Source organism: Anomaloglossus baeobatrachus, chromosome 6 (genome assembly GCF_048569485.1).
Source record: "Anomaloglossus baeobatrachus isolate aAnoBae1 chromosome 6, aAnoBae1.hap1, whole genome shotgun sequence".
Lineage (NCBI taxonomy): Eukaryota > Metazoa > Chordata > Amphibia > Anura > Aromobatidae > Anomaloglossus > Anomaloglossus baeobatrachus.
In genome coordinates, this window is record NC_134358.1 from 15882254 (window position 1) to 15903569 (window position 21316).

At 49.5% G+C, this 21316-nt stretch overlaps 1 protein-coding gene across 1 annotated transcript; it reads left to right on the forward strand.

Annotated features, from left to right (window-relative positions):
- The first annotated feature begins 1103 nt into the window (after positions 1 to 1103).
- On the forward strand, positions 1104 to 19496 carry LOC142243856 (fucolectin-like). The gene is made up of 3 exons (XM_075316061.1): positions 1104 to 1193; positions 7738 to 8014; positions 19222 to 19496. Exons 1-3 carry the CDS (start codon positions 1112 to 1114, stop codon positions 19382 to 19384), a joined length of 522 nt encoding a protein of 173 aa, XP_075172176.1. The 5' UTR covers positions 1104 to 1111; the 3' UTR covers positions 19385 to 19496.
- The last annotated feature ends 1820 nt before the right edge of the window (positions 19497 to 21316 follow it).

Here is a 21316-nt window from a genome sequence, read left to right on the forward strand (position 1 = left end):
CTTTGAACCCAAGCTATACCTGTAGTAACTCTACCCATACTAATTTTATTTTATATGCTACCCAGCAATACTTTTACCAACTCTGAGTCCCAGGTCTACCTGTACTAACTCTATGAACCCGAGCTCTAACCGTACTAAGTCTATGAGTCCCAGCTCTACCTTTACTAACCCTACGAGCTGCAGCTCAACCCATACTAACTCTATGAGCCCCAGCTCTACATGCAATAACTCTATGAGCCCCAGCTCAACCCATACTAACTCTATGAGCCCCAGCTCTACATGCAATAACTCTATGAGCCCCAGCTCTACATGCAATAACTCTATGAGCTCCAGCTCTACCCATACTAACACTTTGAGACAAAACTCTTCCCTTACTAATTCTAAGAGCTTTAGCTCTTTCCATACTAACTATGAGTTACAGCTCTACCTGTACTAAGTCTATGAGCCCCAGCTCTACCCATGCTAACTCCATGAGCCCCAGCTCTACCCATACTAACTGTATGAGCCCCATCTCTACGTATTCTAACTCTATGAGCTCCTTCTCTATGCATTCTAACTCTATGAGCCCCAACTCTAACTGTATTAACTCTTTGACCCCCAGCTCTACCCGTATTAACTCTATGACCACCAGCTCTACCCATACTAAATTTTTGAGCCCCAGCTCAACCCATACTAACTCTATGAGCCCCAGCTATACCTATACTAACTCTATGAGCCCCAGCTATACCTATACTAAGTCTGAGTTCCATCTCTACTTGTACTAACTTTATGAGCTACAAATACTAACACTGTGAGCTCCTGCTCTATCAGCACTAATTTTAGGAGAACAAGCACTGCCCATAATAATCTTAACTCTACTTATCTTTTATACTCAATTTATTAATCCCAGCCTTACTTAGTTTACTGCTACTAACCTTTTAAGTCCTAACCCTAATTGTATTAGCATTAAAATTCCTAACCTACTAGGCTTATATGCCCTAACTCCCTAATGTCTAATCTTTCCTGTACTAACCTTATAAGCTTTCACCCTCCTAACCATAACAAAGAAATACAGAACAACCTGATTATTCACTCATATTCGGCTGTTATCCTACCTGACAGGATTGTGGATATGATGGGACGCTTACTTACATCTCTGCTCTTTCTTGGAGCCCTCGGTGCCGCATTGGTGAACAGTTACTGTGTGGAAAAAGGTAACGTGCTCCACCATATAATATATAACCTTGCCTACTGATAGGTTGTCACTAAATCAGCACTAATACAATTATGTGTAGGCGTCCAACCTAATCAATGTGTCATACTTTCATAGACTTAAATCCATCAAGTTCAACCCATATCCTAACCTAACATGTTGATCTAGAGAAATGCAAAAAACCCCATAAGGCAGACCGTAAGCTTCACATTAGAGGAAAAATTCCTTCTTGACTCCACATATTACAATCAGGTTAGTTCCCTGGATTCAACTCCCATTACAGAAACTAGTGCACATAACCGGTAATATTATATTTTTCAAGACAGGCATCCAAGCCTCTCTTAAATTTTAGTAATGAATCAACCATTACAACAATATGTAGCAGGGATTTCCATAGTCTCACTGCTCGTACAGTAAAGAAACCATAGTCTCACTACTCTTACAGTAAAGAATCTCCGTCTGTGATTATGATTAAATCTTCTTTTCTCTAGACGTAGTGGATCCCCCTTGTCCCTGTTGCAGGTCTAAGTGTAAAAAGATCATTAGAGAGTTCTCTGTACCGTCCCCTCATATATTTGTACATTGTACTAAGATCACCCCTAGACCTTTGCATTCCCCCATTCCTTTAATAGCCTTGGTTGCCCTTTTCTGCACCAGCTTTGTCCTTCTTATACACTAAAGACCATAATTGTGCCCAGTATATAAGTGCGGTCGCACTAATGATTTGTATAGAGACAAAACTATGTTCTTCTTATGAGCATCTCGGCCTCTTTTAATGCCTCCCATTATTTTATTAGCCTTGGGCGCAGCTGCCTGACACTGGTCACTAAAGTTGAGTTTTCCGTCCACCCATACACCCAAGTCTGTTTCATGACAGTTTTACCCAGGGTTTTATAATTGAGTTCATAACTATGTTATTTCCTCTGCCCAAGTGAATGACCTTACATTTATCCACATTAAACTTCAATTGCCATTTCTCAGCTCAAGCCTCCAGTCTACACAAATCCCTCTGCAACATTATATTATCCTCCTCTGTATTAATTAGCTTGCAGAGTTTAGTTTCATCTGAAAATATTGAAATTTACTCTCAATGTTCCCTACAAGGTCATTAATAAATATGTTATAAAGAAGAGGGCCCAATACTGACCCTTGTGGTACCCACTGGTTACTGTGACTGCATCTTTCTTTTCAATCACTGAGCCAGTTCTTAACCCAATATCTGTATTTCTGATTTTTTATATATCTGCCATATGTTTCTAGAGCTATGGGTCTTTTTATTTAGTGCTAATTTATTTTTTATGGTCTTTACCAAGAGGGTGGAGCTCACAAGATGAAAATGAAATCACTAATGATTAATGACATGTCCCCAGAAAATCCTGTGGAAAATATCATAAAAATGAGTTTTAAATGGAAAGGCCCATATCTCTAGTGAATTTAAAAATAAAAAAAGTGTATACTTAAAAAAAAAGTAAACTTAGAGGAATAGTGAGAATAAAATAAGAACAAAAACTGGCTGCTTCTGACCTACTGACAGGTCCAACTTGAGGACTGTTTGAAGCAAAGACATAGTGTAAGTGATAAAAAAAAAATATATAGGATGAGGAGATATAAGCCATCACTGAGCCCAATAACCTGAAAATTAGAACGCTACGGGTCGTGGAAAATGGCACAAAAATTGCGCCACTTTTTTTAACAAACATCTGAGTTTTTTTAACCCCTTAGATAAAAGTAAACCTATACACGTTTGGTGTCTACGAACTGGTACCGACTTGAGGCATCATATGGAGACATCAGTTTTACCATATGGTGAACATGGTGAATAAAATACCCCAAAAACAATTATGCAATTGCACTTTTTTTGCAATTTTTCCGCACTTGGAATTTTTTTGCCGTTTCCAGTACATTATATGGTAAAACTCATGGTTTCATTTAAAAGTACATCTCATCCCACAAAAATCAAGCCCTTATATGGCAAGATTTATGGAAAAATAAAAAAGTTACGAGGGGAGCAAAACACACCAAAAAACGAAAAACAGAAAATCGCCCAGGGGGTGAAAGGATTAAGATGTACGCAGGGCATGTGAAAAATTATGAAGTACTAAAATATCACAGTACACTTCATAACAGAAAACAAGTGCAAATAATGAATTCACAGATGTAGTTTTAAAGTGTAATAAAAAGAGATATTTAAATGTATGCAAATTATTTACTTTGAGATGGTCACCCTCTTTAACTAATTTGCATATGGTGAACTCTGCATATACTTACACTTAGGTGCCAGAAACACAGTGTCAGTGCATGCAGGTGCCAAGAACACACAGTGTCAGTGCATGCAGGTGCCAAGAACACACAGTGTCAGTGCATGCAGGTGCCAAGAACACACAGTGTCAGTGCAGGCAGGTGCCAAGAACACACAGTGTCAGTGCATGCAGGTGCATTCTGCTGTATGTACACCACAGGATCACAAATGCCTACAGGGGAGGGAGATGAGACACGCACAATGTCAGTGTATGTGTGCGCTCATCTTCTGGCAGCATCAGCTGCCCACTGCTGTGCGATCCTGTATGTAGCATGAGAAGGAGATGAAAATGCGCAAATAATGATACTGCAAGGTCTGAGGGCAATATACATGTTTCCTCTCCCTTTCCTGCCAGCAATAGCCGCCCTCTGCTGTGTGATCATGTGTGCAGCTGTCACGGGCGGAGGAGGGGACGCTGCGCTCTCCCACTGCTCGGGTCCGGCTGTTGCTGCTCGGTGGTGGCTCGAGAGGTGGGCCGGATCCCGGGGACTCGAGCGGCGTTCCTCGTCCGTGAGTGAAAAGGGGAACGGTTTTGGGGGTTTATTGTCCGTGACGCCACCCACGGTTGTGGTGAAGTTGTGACACCACCGCTGCTCTGGACGGGGATCCCGGGAGCGGTGACAGGGAGCAGCTCGGATGTTGTTTTCTCCCCTCCGTGGGTAGGGGGTTGATTGTCCCGGGGCCCGGTGAGGTGTAGGAATGGATGGCAGGCGGGTTACGGGGCCTGGTGAGGCCCAGGGTCGCGGGGGCAGCGCTGTGCCGCATGGCACCGTGGTACTCACTCAGCCAATGATGTACACAGAGTCTCCGGTAAAACAAACGGCTGGATGGACGGGTCCCACAGACGGCTGCGGTGTTGTTTCTCCCGGCAGGTTGATGGTGACTGCCTTTCCCTGCACCTGTGTAGTGTAAACGGTTCCAATGGATTCCCACCGGTAACCCGCTCCCCAGCTTTGAAGGTTGCTGGAGGAGCCCCTTTTGCCCGCAGGCTCTGGCCCTGGGAACTGTAGCCTTGGCGGTGACTGTGTTTCCCTCTCTCGGTTGGACTGTTGCCTTCTGTCGGAACTTGGTTGCTGTGAAACCCAGGAGGTTCCCTTCGCTAACGGATTTGACAATTTCAACGGCGACTCCAAGCCTTGTCGGGGTCCGTAAGCCCTGCCGGTTGCTGCTGGCTTTTCTTTCGTACCGGTCCGGTACCGCCGGGCCACCGCCCGTCCACGGTCCTTACGGTTGGCTTTGATCGGCCTCTCCTGCAGATGGTCACCACCGTCTGCCAACCTTGCTGTACTGTCCGGGCCACACACCCGGACCAACTTCAGACTGCTCAACTGCCACTTCACTTCTTCTCTCCACTCCCCTCCAAACTCATCTCAAGCTCTATCTGATCTGCTTTTACCGCCTCCAGGACTGTGAACTCCTCGGTGGGCGGGACCAACCGCTTGGCCCACCCCCTGGTGTGAACATCAGCCCCTGGAGGGAGGCAACAAGGGTTTTTGTCTGACTTCGGTGTGCCTGACCGGGGTGTGGGGTGTGTTGGTGTAGTACTTGTGACGTCCTGGCTTGTCCAGGGCGCCACATTCCCCCTTAGTAAAATGCAGACCGTCCGCAGGCTGCCCGTCCATCACCGGTTTTATTTTCACAAACTGGAAAGATAAGAAAACGGTAAAACACATATATACATTTGCAATCTTCCCACATCGGGAGGTACGGTATTTAAACGTTACTAAAACGGTAACAGCTTCTGCTCTCTCCCACCCAAGCAACCTGGCCCTGATGTTGCCCCTAAGCAAACGGGCATTACCCCTTGACCCCAGTCCAGCACAAGTTGCCCGAGCGGGTTCTGTCCTTTTCAGGGGACCCACGTCCATGGGGAACCCCTGAAACCCCCGGAGGATCGCCACCGGTTGCGGTAGTGGCGGGCCTGGGCCATCCCTTTCCTCCAGGCCCATCCTCCAAATCAGCCTCTCCGGAGGCGGTAACGGTAAAAGCCTTAAACATATTTATTTACAGACTACAAGTTCGTGGTTGCCCTGCCAGTTCTCGGGCTTGTCCGTAGCAGTTTCTACGCATTGGTTTCAAACAGTCCCCACGGGGACAACAGTTGCCGGCAACGACCGGTTCCAATCAAGCTGCAAATCAGGTGACATCTTTGGTAATCATTCTTTCACTTATAATTCTTTCAAACTTTCAAAAACGGTACTTTTAACACACAAAGCTGGTGGTCCCAACGGGTACAACTTGCAATGGGACTCCGCTGCCCCCTGCTCCGACTCTTCGGTATCGGTTGGGGGAGGGGGCGCGGTGGACACTCGGGCCTCTTGGCTGCCCCTCAGCTTCGCATCCAACGCGAACCACCCCCTCTCCCCGCAGTGCCGGGTGTACTGTACCAGGTCTCCCGGCATCAGGTTACGGCCAGGGTGCTCCTCCGGCAGGTGGGCGTTGACATCCCGCCGGGCTACAAAAACTTCGGCCTCCAGGCCCGGCTCGTAGATAAAGCCATAGTCCCGGCGGACATCAAACCGCCTCACCTGCCCTTCATACAGTGGGCCCCGGACACGGAAGGTCGCTTGACGGAGGCTCTCCTTTTCCCGGATCATGCGGGCCACCAACTCTGCCTTCTTCTTCTCCCTCTCTGCAATCTCCGGGCCCAGCAGCGCTGGCTCCCTGTCCCAATACGGGCTGCTGCGAGCTCCGGCCCACGGGTCGGGCCCCGCGAGACCTTCTGGACACTGCCCACCACTGGCAATCTGGATGGAAGGTCCCGCAGTGACTTGGCCTGGGGTGCTGCCCTGCAGCGGCAACCCGGCGCAACCTCAGCCAAGGTGTGGGGGATGGGCACAGGGGTCCTCTTCCGCCGGGCCTCCTGCACGGAGCGGCCTGTCGGCTCCGGCTTGGGGGAAGTTTCTGTAAATGCCTCCGGTTCAGGCTTCGGCACCTTCCACGGTAGCAATTCTGGTCGGTCACGGGCTCCGGCTGCAGGCCGATCCGCCTGGGCGGACGTGTGGGGTACCGCTACCGGTTGTGGTGGTAGCGGGCCTAGTGGCGGGGCCGCGGCAGCCAGTACGGGTAGCGGGGGAGGCAGCAGGGCGAGCGGGTGTGTACCGAGTCCCTTGGCCGCGATGACCGACCCACTGGGGGTACAGGGGCGTGGGTCACTCACCCTCCCTTCCGAAACTCCCTCTTCCTCGCGTCTCCGTACGGTCGCTACAACCTCCGCCATGTCGGCCTCCCACTCCTGCAGGAGGAGCTGCATTTTGACCTGCAGCCATTGTTGGAGCTGAGCAGTCCGGACCTCCACCCACGCCACGGTTCCAGGCGCGGGGGCTACGGTGCTGCGGGACGACATGAACATGGCTCTGGCGGCCTCTTCCAGGAACCAGCAACAAGATGGCCGCAGGGTCCTGGCATCCCTGCTTTTATAGCCGCGGGCTACATGCGGCCAGACGCCATCAGTCCCCCTTAGTCTTTTTCCGGCTCCTCCTCTACAGGGGCGGGGTTTCGGCTTTCGCGCCTCCACTGCTCGAGGAGACACTCGAGCGGGGATTTTTTGCGCCCAAGATGGCGGCTTCACAAATTTTTCGGCCGGACACCTCTGGTGTGGGGTGTGTTGGTGTAGTGCTTGTGACGTCCTGGCTTGTCCAGGGCGCCACACAGCAAGCGGCCTGTCACACTAGTACCATGTGTATGACGACAGGGAAGGGAAACCCTGTGTCTAGGGAAGGGGGAGATGGTTTCCTCTCACCAAGGCTACCACTGGTCCCTGGGGTCCCTCACCACCCTAGATAGGTTCCACACCTATGTGCCAAGCCAGATACCTGACCCTGACTGACCCTAGAATTAGGCTCTAATTAGTAAATGGATGGGATGAGCACTTAGTCAACCCCACTAAGCTCTAAAGAAGACACAGGAGAAAGCACTTGCACCCTTTTTGCTTCCTGTTGCGGCCCCGTAGCCTTTACTATGACCATTTTACTATCACTTTGCAGGACAGAAGTTAAGGTCTGCATTGACTTATGAGGTTCGAGGTCTGTATTCAAGCTCGGGTCAAGTCCAGGTGCCAAAACAAACCTTTAAATAAAGTCCATCCGAACCCGGTGAACCCGAACAGGCCCGGGTCCACTCATCCCTAATTACAAAATCTTGCACTATGTTCTCTTCATGTATTGTGGATAAAGTCTTTATATATTAGATTAAATATCTTCTGGAGTTTTACATTGAAAGTTAAACTTTTTCTTCTCTTCTGCAGGAAAAAATATTGCTTTGGAGGGTAAGGCCAGTCAGAGCTCTGTCTATCATATGAATGGGAATGCCCTCAATGCCATTGATGGTAATCGAGATGGAGCTTACCGAATGAAATCCTGTATCCTTACCAAAAGTGATTATTCTGCATGGTGGAGAGTCGACCTTTCCGAGCCCCGCAAGATTGGAGCTGTGGTTGTCGCCAACAGGAAGGATTGCTGCTGGAAACGTCTAATAGGCGCTGAAATCCGAATTGGAAACGCCACCAAGAACCAAAATCCAGTGTAAGTGACACAACTAGGAAGCATTCCCTAATAATCGCAAATATAGTATAAAGCTGAGTTCACATGTCCTGTGATCACCAAACTATCTAGAGATCCGTTTTTCTTGCATTTGTAAATGATCCGTTTTTTGTTCTTACAGGATCCTTTTAAAATGGAAGATAAATAGCAATGTGTTAATGGATCCATTCTCCATAGACTCCAATGTTAAAAAAAAATGGATCCGGCAGACATCGTTTTGCCAACAGATCTCTGCAGGATCCATTCTAACGGATGAATACAGGACATGTGAACTCAGCCTAAGTGTGCACAAGTCCATTACATCATCTTCTAGTAGTGAAAAATGCAGCTCTGTGTACTAGAGCTGGCACCAGGAATATCAGGGCCCCATACTGGCAAAATGTTCCGGCCACATTCGGAAAAACTGTACTTCTGTACTACATTTTCACTAATCACACATTAATAGTTCCCATCAAACACCATCTGCTGGCTAAAAAAATAAAAATAAATATATATATTTATAAATATTATAGAGGCCGCTGACTGTGTAAATATAAATATATATATATATATATATATATATATAATCAATCCGGAAGAAAAGAAAGGCAGCAACCACCGTACTTTAGTGTTCAAAGTTTAATCCTGAACGCAGTTCAGATACATCAGGAGTGTGGGGAGATGGGGAGAGGCAGTGGGGTGAGGACGACGGCACGCCGTTTCGCACAAATGTGCTTCGGCAGGACCTCACCCCACTGCCTTTCCCCATCTCCCCCCACTCCTGTTGTATTTGAACTGCATTCAAGATCAAACTTTTAACACTAAAGTATGATGGTTGCTGCCTTTCTTTCTTCCGGATGGATTCTACAGATGGACTTATAAGGATTGTGCACCCGTACAGACTTAAGGGTGCTTTACACGCTGCGATATCGCTAAGGAGATATCGTCGGGGTCACGGTGGTTGTGATGTACATCCGGCCTCATTAGCGAGATCGCAGCGTGTGACTCTTCTGAGCGACCGTAAATGATCGCAAAAGAGGGAAAAATCGGTGGTCATGGAGAGGTCGTCCTAAAACAAAATATCGTTTTCTGCTCAGTAGCGATGTGGTTCATCGCTTCTGCAGCACAACACATCGCTATGTGTGACACCGCAGGAGCGACAACCATCACTTTACCTCCGTCCATCGGAAAAGGAGGAAGGAAGGAGGTGGGCGGCATGTTCCGGCCGCTCATCTCCGCCCCTCCATTTCTATTGGGCGACGGTTTAGCGACTCTGCTGTGACGTCGCTGTGACACTGAATGAACCGCCCCCTTAGAAAGGAGGTGGTTCGCCGGTCACAGCGACGTCGCAGAGCAGGTATGTGCGTGTGACGCTGCCGTAGCGATAATGTTCGCTACGGCAGCGATCACCACATATCGGCCGTACGACGGGGACGGGTGCTATCGCGCTCAACATCGCCAGCAAATGCTAGTGATGTCGCAGCGTGTAAAGTACCCCTTTGTCTATTCCAAAAAGGTACATAAATAGCAACAACTGAGGATTTCCAGCAGTACCCGGTGTTTCTCCTGCATTTGGCTCGTTGTGGATAAAAATATATATATACACACACACAGTCATGGCCAAAAGTGTTAGCACCCTCGAAGTTGTTCCAGGAAATTAAGTATTTCCCTTAGAAAATTAATTATACACCCCCTACACCACCCCTCTCCATAGTACACCCTCTACACTGTCCCTCTCCATAATACACCCTCTACACTGCCCCTCTCCATAATATCTCTCCCACACTACTCTTATGTATAATATGCCACCACACAATGCCCCCTATATAATATGCCCATACAAACACTACCCCTCTGTATAGTATCCCCCCACACTGCTCTTCTGTATAATATCACTCCCACAAACTGCCGCTCTGTATATCCCTCACACACTGCCCCTCTGTATGCTATCCCCCACACACACTGTCCCTCTGTGTAATAGCCACCCACACACACTGCCCTTCTGTATAATGTCCTCCCACACATTGCACCTCTGTATATCCACCCAAACATTGTCCCTCTGTAAAATATCCACCCATACACACGGCCCCTCTGTATATCTCCCCACACACAAACTGTCCCTCTGTATAATATACACCCACACACTGCTTCTCTGTATAATATCCCTCACACATACACTACCCTTCTGTATAATATTTCCTCATCCACACACACTGCTCCTATGTATAATATCCCCCATACCCACACTGCCCCTCTGTATAATATCCTCCACACACACTTCTCCTTGCAATGCTCTGTTAAAAAGAAGTAGTGGACACCACAGGGTAATAAATATAAATAAAGGGAGGGGTGCTAACAAAAACTATGCAAAAAAAAATGAATTGTAACATGAAAGGAAAAAGGCTGCATAGTAAAAAATGTGCACTCCCAAGTTTTTATATACAGTATAAACATGCCTTTTATTAATACAAAACCTATAAGGGTGACAAAAAAAAACAAAGTGTCATGCTAGTGCAGGGAAGTACCAAATGAGCTGCAAAAGAGAAGGGAAACCCTGTGTCTAGGGAAGGGGGAGATGGTGAAGCCTGCACCAACCCTACCACTGGGTCCTGGGTTCCCTCACCACCCTAGATAGTTCTGCACCTGCACACAGAGAAAAGGCCACTTTACACACAGAGATAATTCTTTGGCAGATCTGTGGTTGCAGTGAAATCATGGACATATTGTTCCATTTGTACACAGCCACAAACCTGGCACTGATTGTCCACAATTTCACTGCAACCACAGATCTGCCACAAATTTATCTCTGTGTGTAAAGTGGCCTTAAGGGGTTAATGAGGGTATATAAAGACATCAAGGGAAGTGCAGAAGAAAAACAGCTGAAAGGGCCCCTCCGATCATTTGATTCCTGTCTTCAGCTTTTCCATGGAGCACTTACCATTCCAGGCTGCACCTTTGACACCTCAGTGGCTCTGCGTTGCCCGTAGCAGTATGATGAGGTCGCAGCGTGATGACATCATCATCAGTCATGCTGCTGTGCGCTGGACAGCAGGATGACATGCCCTGCTCTGCCCCACTGCCCCTTGTTCCACCCACCACATGGCTAATTTGCATCTGATGTGCCTGAAGGACATCGCATACAAAGTAGCCATGTAGTAGTGCATGCTCAGTTAAAGTGGAAAAAGCTACACAGCCGGCCCCCTATGCTACGGCTATGATTGGGGCCTGGGGCTTAATAAAGCTAAATAATTATTTGCCCCCCCCCCCTCTTCACTAGGGCGCATACACCAGTAAGGGCAGTAATGCCTTGATAGTGGCCTCGCTGTGTAGATTTGAAACATGTCATTGGCATTTTATTTGTAAATATTTGGGTATTCCTGTGGTATTCTAGTGACCAGTGACCACCCTAACAGCAATTGTGATTGCATACAAAAAATGAAGTTTTTCATTTGTTTCTCTTTTCGGCAGTAAGCTATTGGTTGCTTCAGTGCATCACTCTCAATGATACCTGTGTGCGCAGTGGCAATGTGGCTTGAGACACTAAGTGATAGAGACTTTGGCCTGTGTGCAGAGTAGCACCATGATCTGAGACAGTAAGTGATAGGGCCTGTGGAATGTGTGGAGAGTAGCACCATGATCTGAGACAGTAAGTGATAGGACCTGTGGAATGTGTGGAGAGTAGCACCATGATCTGAGACAGTAAGTGATAGGACCTGTGGAATGTGTGGAGAGTGGCACCATGATCTGAGACAGTAAGTGATAGGACCTGTGGTATGTGTGGAGAGTGGCACCATGGCCTGAGACAGTAAGTTTTAGGGCTTGTGGTATGTGTGGAGAGTGGCACCATGGCCTGAGACAGTAAGTGATAGGACCTGTGGTATGTGTGGAGAGTAGCACCATGGCCTGAGACAGTAAGTGATAGGGCCTGTGGTATGTGTGGAGAGTGGCACCATGGCCTGAGACAGTAAGTGATAGGACCTGTGGTATGTGTGGAGAGTGACACTATGGCCCTAGACAGTAAGTGATAGGACCTGTGGTATGTGTGGAGAGTGGCACCATGGTTTGAGACAGTAAGTGATAGGGCCTCTGGTATGTATGTAGAGTGGCACCATGGCCTGAGACAGTAAATGATAGGACCTGTGGTATGTGTGGACAGTGGCACCATGGCCTGAGACAGTAAGTGATAGGACCTGTGGAATGTGTGGAGAGTGACACTATGGCCCTAGACAGTAAGTGATAGGACCTGTGGTATGTATGTAGAGTGGCACCATGGCCTGAGACAGTAAGTGATAGGACCTGTGGTATGTGTGGAGAGTGACACTATGGCCCTAGACAGTAAGTGATAGGACCTGTGGTATGTGTGGACAGTGGCACCATGGCCTGAGACAGTAAGTGATAGGACCTGTGGAATGTGTGGAGAGTAGCACCGTGTCCTGAGACAGTAAATGATAGGACCTGTGGTATGTGTGGAGAATGGCATCATGGCCTGAGACAGTAAGTGATAGGACCTGTGGTATGTGCGGAGAGTGACACTATCGTCTCAGACAGTAAGTGATAGGACCTGTGGTATGTGTGGAGAGTGGCACCATGTCCTGAGACAGTAAGTGATAGGACCTGTGGAATGTGTGGAGAGTGACACTATGGCCCTAGACAGTAAGTGATAGGACCTGTGGTATGTGTGGAGAGTGGCACCATGGCCTGAGACAGTACGTTTTAGGGCTTGTGGTATGTGTGGAGAGTGGCACCATGGCCTGAGACAGTAAGTGATAGGACCTGTGGTATGTGTGGAGAGTAGCACCATGGTCTGAGACAGTAAGTGATAGGGCCTGTGGTATGTGTGGAGAGTGGCACCATGGCCTGAGACAGTGAGTGATAGGGCCTGTGGAATGTGCGGAGAGTAGCACCATGATCTGAGACAGTAAGTGATAGGACCTGTGGTATGTGTGGAGAGTAGCGCCATGTCCTGAGACAGTAAATGATAGGACCTGTGGTATGTGTGGACAGTGGCACCATGGCCTGAGACAGTAAGTGATAGGACCTGTGGAATGTGTGGAGAGTGACACTATGGCCCTAGACAGTAAGTGATAGGACCTGTGGTATGTATGTAGAGTGGCACCATGGCCTGAGACAGTAAGTGATAGGACCTGTGGTATGTGTGGAGAGTGACACTATGGCCCTAGACAGTAAGTGATAGGACCTGTGGTATGTGTGGACAGTGACACTATGGCCCTAGACAGTAAGTGATAGGACCTGTGGTATGTATGTAGAGTAGCACCATGGTCTGAGACAGTAAGTGATAGGGCCTGTGGTATGTGTGGAGAGTGGCACCATGGCCTGAGACAGTGAGTGATAGGGCCTGTGGAATGTGCGGAGAGTAGCACCATGATTTGAGACAGTAAGTGATAGGGCCTGTGGAATGTGTGGAGAGTAGCACCATGATCTGAGACAGTAAGTGATAGGACCTGTGGTATGTGTGGAGAGTGGCACCATGGCCTGAGACAGTAAGTGATAGGGCCTGTGGAATGTGCGGAGAGTAGCACCATGATCTGAGACAGTAAGTGATAGGGCCTGTGGAATGTGTGGAGAGTAGCACCATGATCTGAGACAGTAAGTAATAGGGCCTGTGGAATGTGTGGAGAGTGGCATCATGGCTCGAGACAGTAAGTGATAGGGCCTGTGGAATGTGTGGAGAGTAGCACCATGGTCTGAGACAGTAAGTGATAGGGCCTGTGGTATGTGTGGAGAGTGGCACCATGGCCTGAGACAGTAAGTGATAGGGCCTGTGGAATGTGTGGAGAGTAGCACCATGATCTGAGACAGTAAGTGATAGGGCCTGTGGAATGTGTGGAGAGTAGCACCATGATCTGAGACAGTAAGTGATAGGGCCTGTGGAATGTGTGGAGAGTAGCACCATGATCTGAGACAGTAAGTGATAGGGCCTGTGGAATGTGTGGAGAGTGGCATCATGGCCCGAGACAGTAAGTGATAGGGCCTGTGGAATGTGTGGAGAGTAGCACCATGATCTGAGACAGTAAGTGATAGGGCCTGTGGAATGTGTGGAGAGTGGCATCATGGCCCGAGACAGTAAGTGATGGGGCCTGTGGTACGTGCGGAGAGTGGCACTATGGCCTGAGACAGTAAGTGATAGGACCTGTGGTATGTGTGGAGAGTAGCACCATGGCCTGAGACAGTAAGTGATAGGGCCTGTGGTATGTGTGGAGAGTGGCACCATGGCCTGAGACAGTAAGTGATAGGACCTGTGGTATGTGTGGACAGTGGCACTATGTCCTGAGACAGTAAGTGATAGGACCTGTGGTATGTGTGGAGAGTGACACTATGGCCCTAGACAGTAAGTGATAGGACCTGTGGTATGTGTGGAGAGTGGCACCATGGTTTGAGACAGTAAGTGATAGGGCCTCTGGTATGTATGTAGAGTGGCACCATGGCCTGAGACAGTAAGTGATAGAACCTGTGGTATGTGTGGAGAGTAGCGCCATGTCCTGAGACAGTAAATGATAGGACCTGTGGTATGTGTGGACAGTGGCACCATGGCCTGAGACAGTAAGTGATAGGACCTGTGGAATGTGTGGAGAGTGACACTATGGCCCTAGACAGTAAGTGATAGGACCTGTGGTATGTATGTAGAGTGGCACCATGGCCTGAGACAGTAAGTGATAGGACCTGTGGTATGTGTGGAGAGTAGCGCCATGTCCTGAGACAGTAAATGATAGGACCTGTGGTATGTGTGGACAGTGGCACCATGGCCTGAGACAGTAAGTGATAGGACCTGTGGAATGTGTGGAGAGTGACACTATGGCCCTAGACAGTAAGTGATAGGACCTGTGGTATGTGTGGAGTGTAGCACCATGTCCTGAGACAGTAAATGATAGGACCTGTGGTATGTGTGGAGAATGGCACCATGGCCTGAGACAGTAAGTGATAGGACCTGTGGTATGTGTGGAGAATGGCATCATGGCCTGAGACAGTAAGTGATAGGACCTGTGGTATGTGCGGAGAGTGACACTATCGTCTCAGACAGTAAGTGATAGGAGCTGTGGTATGTGTGGAGAGTGGCACCATGTCCTGAGACAGTAAGTGATAGGACCTGTGGAATGTGTGGAGAGTGACACTATGGCCCTAGACAGTAAGTGATAGGACCTGTGGTATGTGTGGAGAGTGGCACCATGGCCTGAGACAGTACGTTTTAGGGCTTGTGGTATGTGTGGAGAGTGGCACCATGGCCTGAGACAGTAAGTGATAGGGCCTGTGGAATGTGTGGAGAGTAGCACCATGATCTGAGACAGTAAGTGATAGGGCCTGTGGAATGTGTGGAGAGTAGCACCATGATCTGAGACAGTAAGTGATAGGGCCTGTGGAATGTGTGGAGAGTAGCACCATGGTCTGAGACAGTAAGTGATAGGGCCTGTGGTATGTGTGGAGAGTGGCACCATGGCCTGAGACAGTAAGTGATAGGGCCTGTGGAATGTGTGGAGAGTAGCACCATGATCTGAGACAGTAAGTGATAGGGCCTGTGGAATGTGTGGAGAGTAGCACCATGATCTGAGACAGTAAGTGATAGGGCCTGTGGTATGTGTGGAGAGTAGCATCATGGCCCGAGACAGTAAGTGATAGGGCCTGTGGTATGTGCGGAGAGTGGCACTATGGCCTGAGACAGTAAGTGATAGGACCTGTGGTATGTGTGGACAGTGGCACTATGGCCTGAGACAGTAAGTGATAGGACCTGTGGTATGTGTGGACAGTGGCACTATGTCCTGAGACAGTAAGTGATAGGACCTGTGGTATGTGTGGAGAGTGACACTATGGCCCTAGACAGTAAGTGATAGGACCTGTGGTATGTGTGGAGAGTGGCACCATGGTTTGAGACAGTAAGTGATAGGGCCTCTGGTATGTATGGTGAGTGGCACCATGGCCTGAGACAGTAAGTGATAGGACCTGTGGTATGTGTGGAGAGTAGCGCCATGTCCTGAGACAGTAAATGATAGGACCTGTGGTATGTGTGGACAGTGGCACCATGGCCTGAGACAGTAAGTGATAGGACCTGTGGAATGTGTGGAGAGTGACACTATGGCCCTAGACAGTAAGTGATAGGACCTGTGGTATGTGTGGAGAGTAGCACCATGTCCTGAGACAGTAAATGATAGGACCTGTGGTATGTGTGGAGAATGGCATCATGGCCCGAGACAGTAAGTGATAGGGCCTGTGGTATGTGCGGAGAGTGGCACTATGGCCTGAGACAGTAAGTGATAGGACCTGTGGTATGTGTGGAGAGTGGCACCCATGTCCTGAGACAGTAAGTGATAGGACCTGTGGAATGTGTGGAGAGTGACACTATGGCCCTAGACAGTAAGTGATAGGACCTGTGGTATGTGTGGAGAGTGGCACCATGGCCTGAGACAGTAAGTTTTAGGGCTTGTGGTATGTGTGGAGAGTGGCACCATGGCCTGAGACAGTAAGTGATAGGACCTGTGGTATGTGTGGAGAGTAGCACCATGGCCTGAGACAGTAAGTGATAGGACCTGTGGTATGTGTGGACAGTGGCACCATGGCCTGAGACAGTAAGTGATAGGACCTGTGGTATGTGTGGAGAGTGACACTATGGCCCTAGACAGTAAGTGATAGGACTTCTGGTATGTGTGGAGAGTGGCACCATGGCCTGAGACAGTAAGTGATAGGGCCTCTGGTATGTGTGGAGAGTGACACCATGGCCTGAGACAGTAAGTGATAGGACCTGTGGTATGTGTGGAGAGTAGCACCATGTCCTGAGACAATAAATGATAGGACCTGTGGTATGTGTGGACAGTGACACTATGGCCTGAGACAGTAAGTGATCGGGCCTGTGGTATGTGTGGAGAGTGGCATCATGTCCTGAGACAGTAAATAATAGGACCTGTGGTATGTGTGGAGAATGGCATCATGGCCCGAGACAGTAAGTGATAGGGCCTGTGGTATGTGCGGAGAGTGGCACTATGGCCTGAGACAGTAAGTGATAGGACCTGTGGTATGTGCGGAGAGTGGCACCATGGCCTGAGACAGTAGGTTTTAGGACTTGTGGTATGTGTGAAGAGTGGCACCATGGCCTGAGACAGTAAGTGATAGGACCTGTGGTATGTGTGGAGAGTAGCATCATGGCCCGAGACAGTAAGTGATAGGGTCTGTGGTATGTGCGGAGAGTGGCACTATGGCCTGAGACAGTAAGTGATAGGACCTGTGGTATGTGCGGAGAGTGGCACCATGTCCTGAGACAGTAAGTGATAGGACCTGTGGTATGTGTGGAGAGTGACACTATCGTCTCAGACAGTAAGTGATATGACCTGTGGTATGTGTGGAGAGTGACACTATGGCCCTAGACAGTAAGTGATAGGACCTGTGGTATGTGTGGAGAGTAGCACCATGTCCTGAGACAGTAAGTGATAGGGCCTGTGGTATGTGTGGAGAGTAGCACCATGTCCTGAGACAATAAGTGATAGGGCCTGTGGTATGTGTGGAGAGTGACACTATTGTCTCAGACAGTGAATGGACTGTAATCGTGAAGACCAAGGACTGAGTGAGTGAGAGGAGCTTTTCAGCCTGGCCTGTTCGCCTTTGTGGCCTAAGATGTGAAGGAGCAGTGGCTGCACCAGGAAACATGCTGGGCGTGTGCCATGACCCTTCACCTTTGTCACGGGCGGAGGAGGGGACGCCGCACTCTCCCACTGCTCAGGTCCGGCCGCTGATGCTGCTGCGGCTGCCGCTGCTCGGTGGTGGCTCGAGCGGTGGGCCGGATCCCGGGGACTCGAGCGGCGCTTCTCGCCCGTGAGTGAAAAGGGTGGACTTATGGTGGGGATTTGATTATTGTCCATGACGCCACCCACGGTTGTGGTGATAATGGTGACACCACCGCTGCTCTGGACGGGGATCCCGTGAGCGGTGACTGGGAGCAGCTTTGTTGTTAGTTCTCCCCTCCGTGGGTAGGGGGTTGGTTGTCCCGGGGCCCGGTGATGGGGTAGGGGTGGATGGCAGGCGGGTTACGGGGCCTGGTGAGGTGCAGGGTCGCAGGGGCAGCGCTGTGCCGCAAGGCACGGTGGTACTCACTCAGCCCAATGATGGAGACACAGTTCTCGGTAAAACACTTGGCTGGATGGACGGGTCCCACAGACGGCTGCGGTGTTGTTACTCCCTGCAGGTTGATGGTGACTGCCTTTCCCTGCACCTGTGTACGGTTGTTGGTTCCGATGGGTCCCCACCGGTAACCCGCTCCCCAGCTTGGATGTGGGCTGGAGGAGCCCTCTTCTTGCCCGCAGGCTCTGGCACTGAGAAACTGTTGCCTTGGCGGTGGCGGTGTTTCCCTATTCTGGTTGGACTGTCGCCTTCTGTCGGGACTTAGCTGTTTGGAGTCCCAGGAGGTCCCCTTCACTAACGGATTCGGCAAATTCACGGCGACTCCTAGCCTTGCCGGGGTCCGCAAGCCCCTGCCAGATGGCGCTGGCTTCTCTACGTGTACCGGTCCGGTACCGCCGGGCCACCGCCCGTCCACGGTGTTCACGGCAACTCCGATAGGCCACTCCTGCAGACGGTCAGCACCGTCTGCCAACCTTGCTGTCTCGCCCGGGCCGCACACCCGGACGCTGTCAGTCAGTTGCTCCTTTACCACAATTTACTCCTTCCTCTTGCACTTCCCTAGCTTAACTCTGTCCACTCCTCAACTCCTCTCCAACTAATCTGAGCTCTTTTCCCGCCTCCAGGACTGTGAACTCCTCGGTGGGCGGGACCAACCACCTGGCCCATCCCCTGGTGTCATCATCAGCTCCTGGAGGAAGGCAACAAGGGTTTTTGTCTGACTTCGGTGTGCCTGCTGGGAGTGTGGGGTGTGTAGGGTGTTGTGCTCTGTGGCCCCTGGCTTGTCCAGGGCGCCACACCTTCATCTATCAGAATTGTATTAGACTGCTCTAGGGCTATCGCTTCACATGTTCATTACTTGATCCTTGGGCCTTGCCACATATGAGGTCAAAGTGCCAAACATAAAATTTGACCTGTTCAGAAGCTTATGATGACCTCAGCCTCTTGGGAGTGAAAAGCTTGACAATCTAGCACTCTAGGAGTATTCATACTGTGATTGAGGACTTTACATGTTTCTTAGCAGCAATAATTGTAGATGTGATTTAACTTCCTCCATAGTTGAGGTTTATTATAACATTTGTGTTTGTTTTCAGATGTGGCACTATTACTGAGGCAGAGCCTGGACTGGTGACCAGAACCTGCTGTGCTGGGATGGTGGGACGCTACGTCAGTATTGTACTCCCAAATCGGGAAGAGATTCTCAATTTATGTGAAGTAGAGATCTATCCTGAGGGCATTGAGAAACAATGTGTGTGAACAGACGCTGAAAATGGCCATTTTAGGCCACGAAATCCTAAAGATCCAAGCTCAGTGATTGCAATAAATCCTATGACTGAACACAATCATAATGAATGAAATAAATGACTCTGAGAACATCAATGGCCTCGTTTCTTTCCTTTCTATAATCACTTGTCAGGGGTCTCCGCCCAGTCTCTACACAATGAGGTCTGGATAAAATACGCAAATGCAATCGGAAGAAAAATTAGACAAGAAACCAGCTGTAGAATAATTTAATCGTAGCACGTTTATAGTAAAACAGATTCAGATCACATTCCCCAGTCCTATGAAGAATAGACATTAACTATATAAAGCCCACTCTAGACATATAATTGACGACACAAGGCTCACACAATACATATTCTATCAATCATCTTTTCGACTCGGATTTTTATTTCTCTACCATTCTACATATTTTCAGACAAAATCTTATCTTTAAATGTTTTCTAGAAATATGTCATACCTCCTTCCTTCTGCAGCTTGAATGTGTGTTCCTTACGCGACTGAGGCTTCTCCCCTCTTCTCAGGAGGCTGCATGAGCACTAGTCCTCCCCATCGTGAGATCACAGACAGAAACCTATAAGGACTTAATGAATATGTTCCTGTTTGGCCAACCACCTCCTTTATCCTCCAGCGTTGAAGGAAGACAGCAAGGTGCAGCCAAAGCAGCTGATTGATAGAGGCTTGTTCAGTTTTATTCCCTCAGGCAAATAAGGATACTTAAAGGAAACCTGTCACTAGATTTTTTCCTTATAAGCTGCGACCACCACCAGTGAGTTCTTATATACAGCGTTCTAAAATACTGTATGCAGGAGCCCAGGCCGCCCTGTCTATCGTAAAAAGCACCATGATAATACTCACCTAGGGAGCGGTCTGGTCTGAGGGGTGTCGCTGGTCTCGGTCTGGCACCACCTCCATCTCGTGGGATCGCCGTCCTCCTGCCCAGCCCCATGTGCATGCGTTCTGTCATTCACAGAGTGGCCTCCATTGCGCATTTTCATCTGCCCAGCTGAGGGCAGATCAAAGTACTGTATTGCGCATGCGCGAGCTGTCTTTGACCTTTCCTTGTGCCTGAGCATTACAGTACCTTGCCGGGCAGATCAAAGTGTGCATGCACAGGAGTGCAATGGAGGCCTCTCTGTGAATCATGCAGGGTAGTTCATGCACAGGGGGCTGGACAGGAGGAAGGCGATCCCACAAGATGGAGGAGGCGCACTCAAAATGTTAAGACGCGTGGAATTTAAAGACAACCTGCAAAAATGAAGATAACAATAAATCACCCAGCATGCTCTGACAGTTACAGAACCTTAGGGTATGTCGGGTGGGATGGTATGTGTCGCGGGCGGAGGGGCCGCGCTCGCTACGCTCGTGTCCGGGGCTGCTGCGGCTCGGTGGCTTGAGCGGTGGGCCGGACCCGGGGACTCGAGCAGCGCTCCTCGCCCCCGAGTGAAAAGGGGTGTTGGGTGGTTTTTGGGAGATAGTTCGTGACGCCACCCACGGGTCGTGGTGATAGTGGGCACCACCGCTGCTCGTGACGGGATTCCCGGGAACGATGGCGGGGAGCAGCTAGGTGTTGGTTCCCCCTCTGTGGGTAGGGGTTGGTGATCCCGGGGCCCGGTAGTAGACGGGGAGGCAGGAAGGCCGGGGTGCAGGGTTGCAGGGCAGCGCGGCGCGGTGCCGGATGGCACCGTTGTACTCACTCAGGCACATATTGACAGAGTCTCTAGTAAACCAAACGGCTGCATGGACGGGTCCCGCAGCCGGCTGCAGTGTCTTTGCTCTCCCCGGACAGGTTGATGGTGGCTGTCTTTCCCTGCACCGTTGTAGAATGTATTGACTCCGATGGTTTCCCACTGGTAGTCCGCTCCCTGGCGTGTATGTACCGAAGGAGCTCGTTTTGCCCGCAGGCGC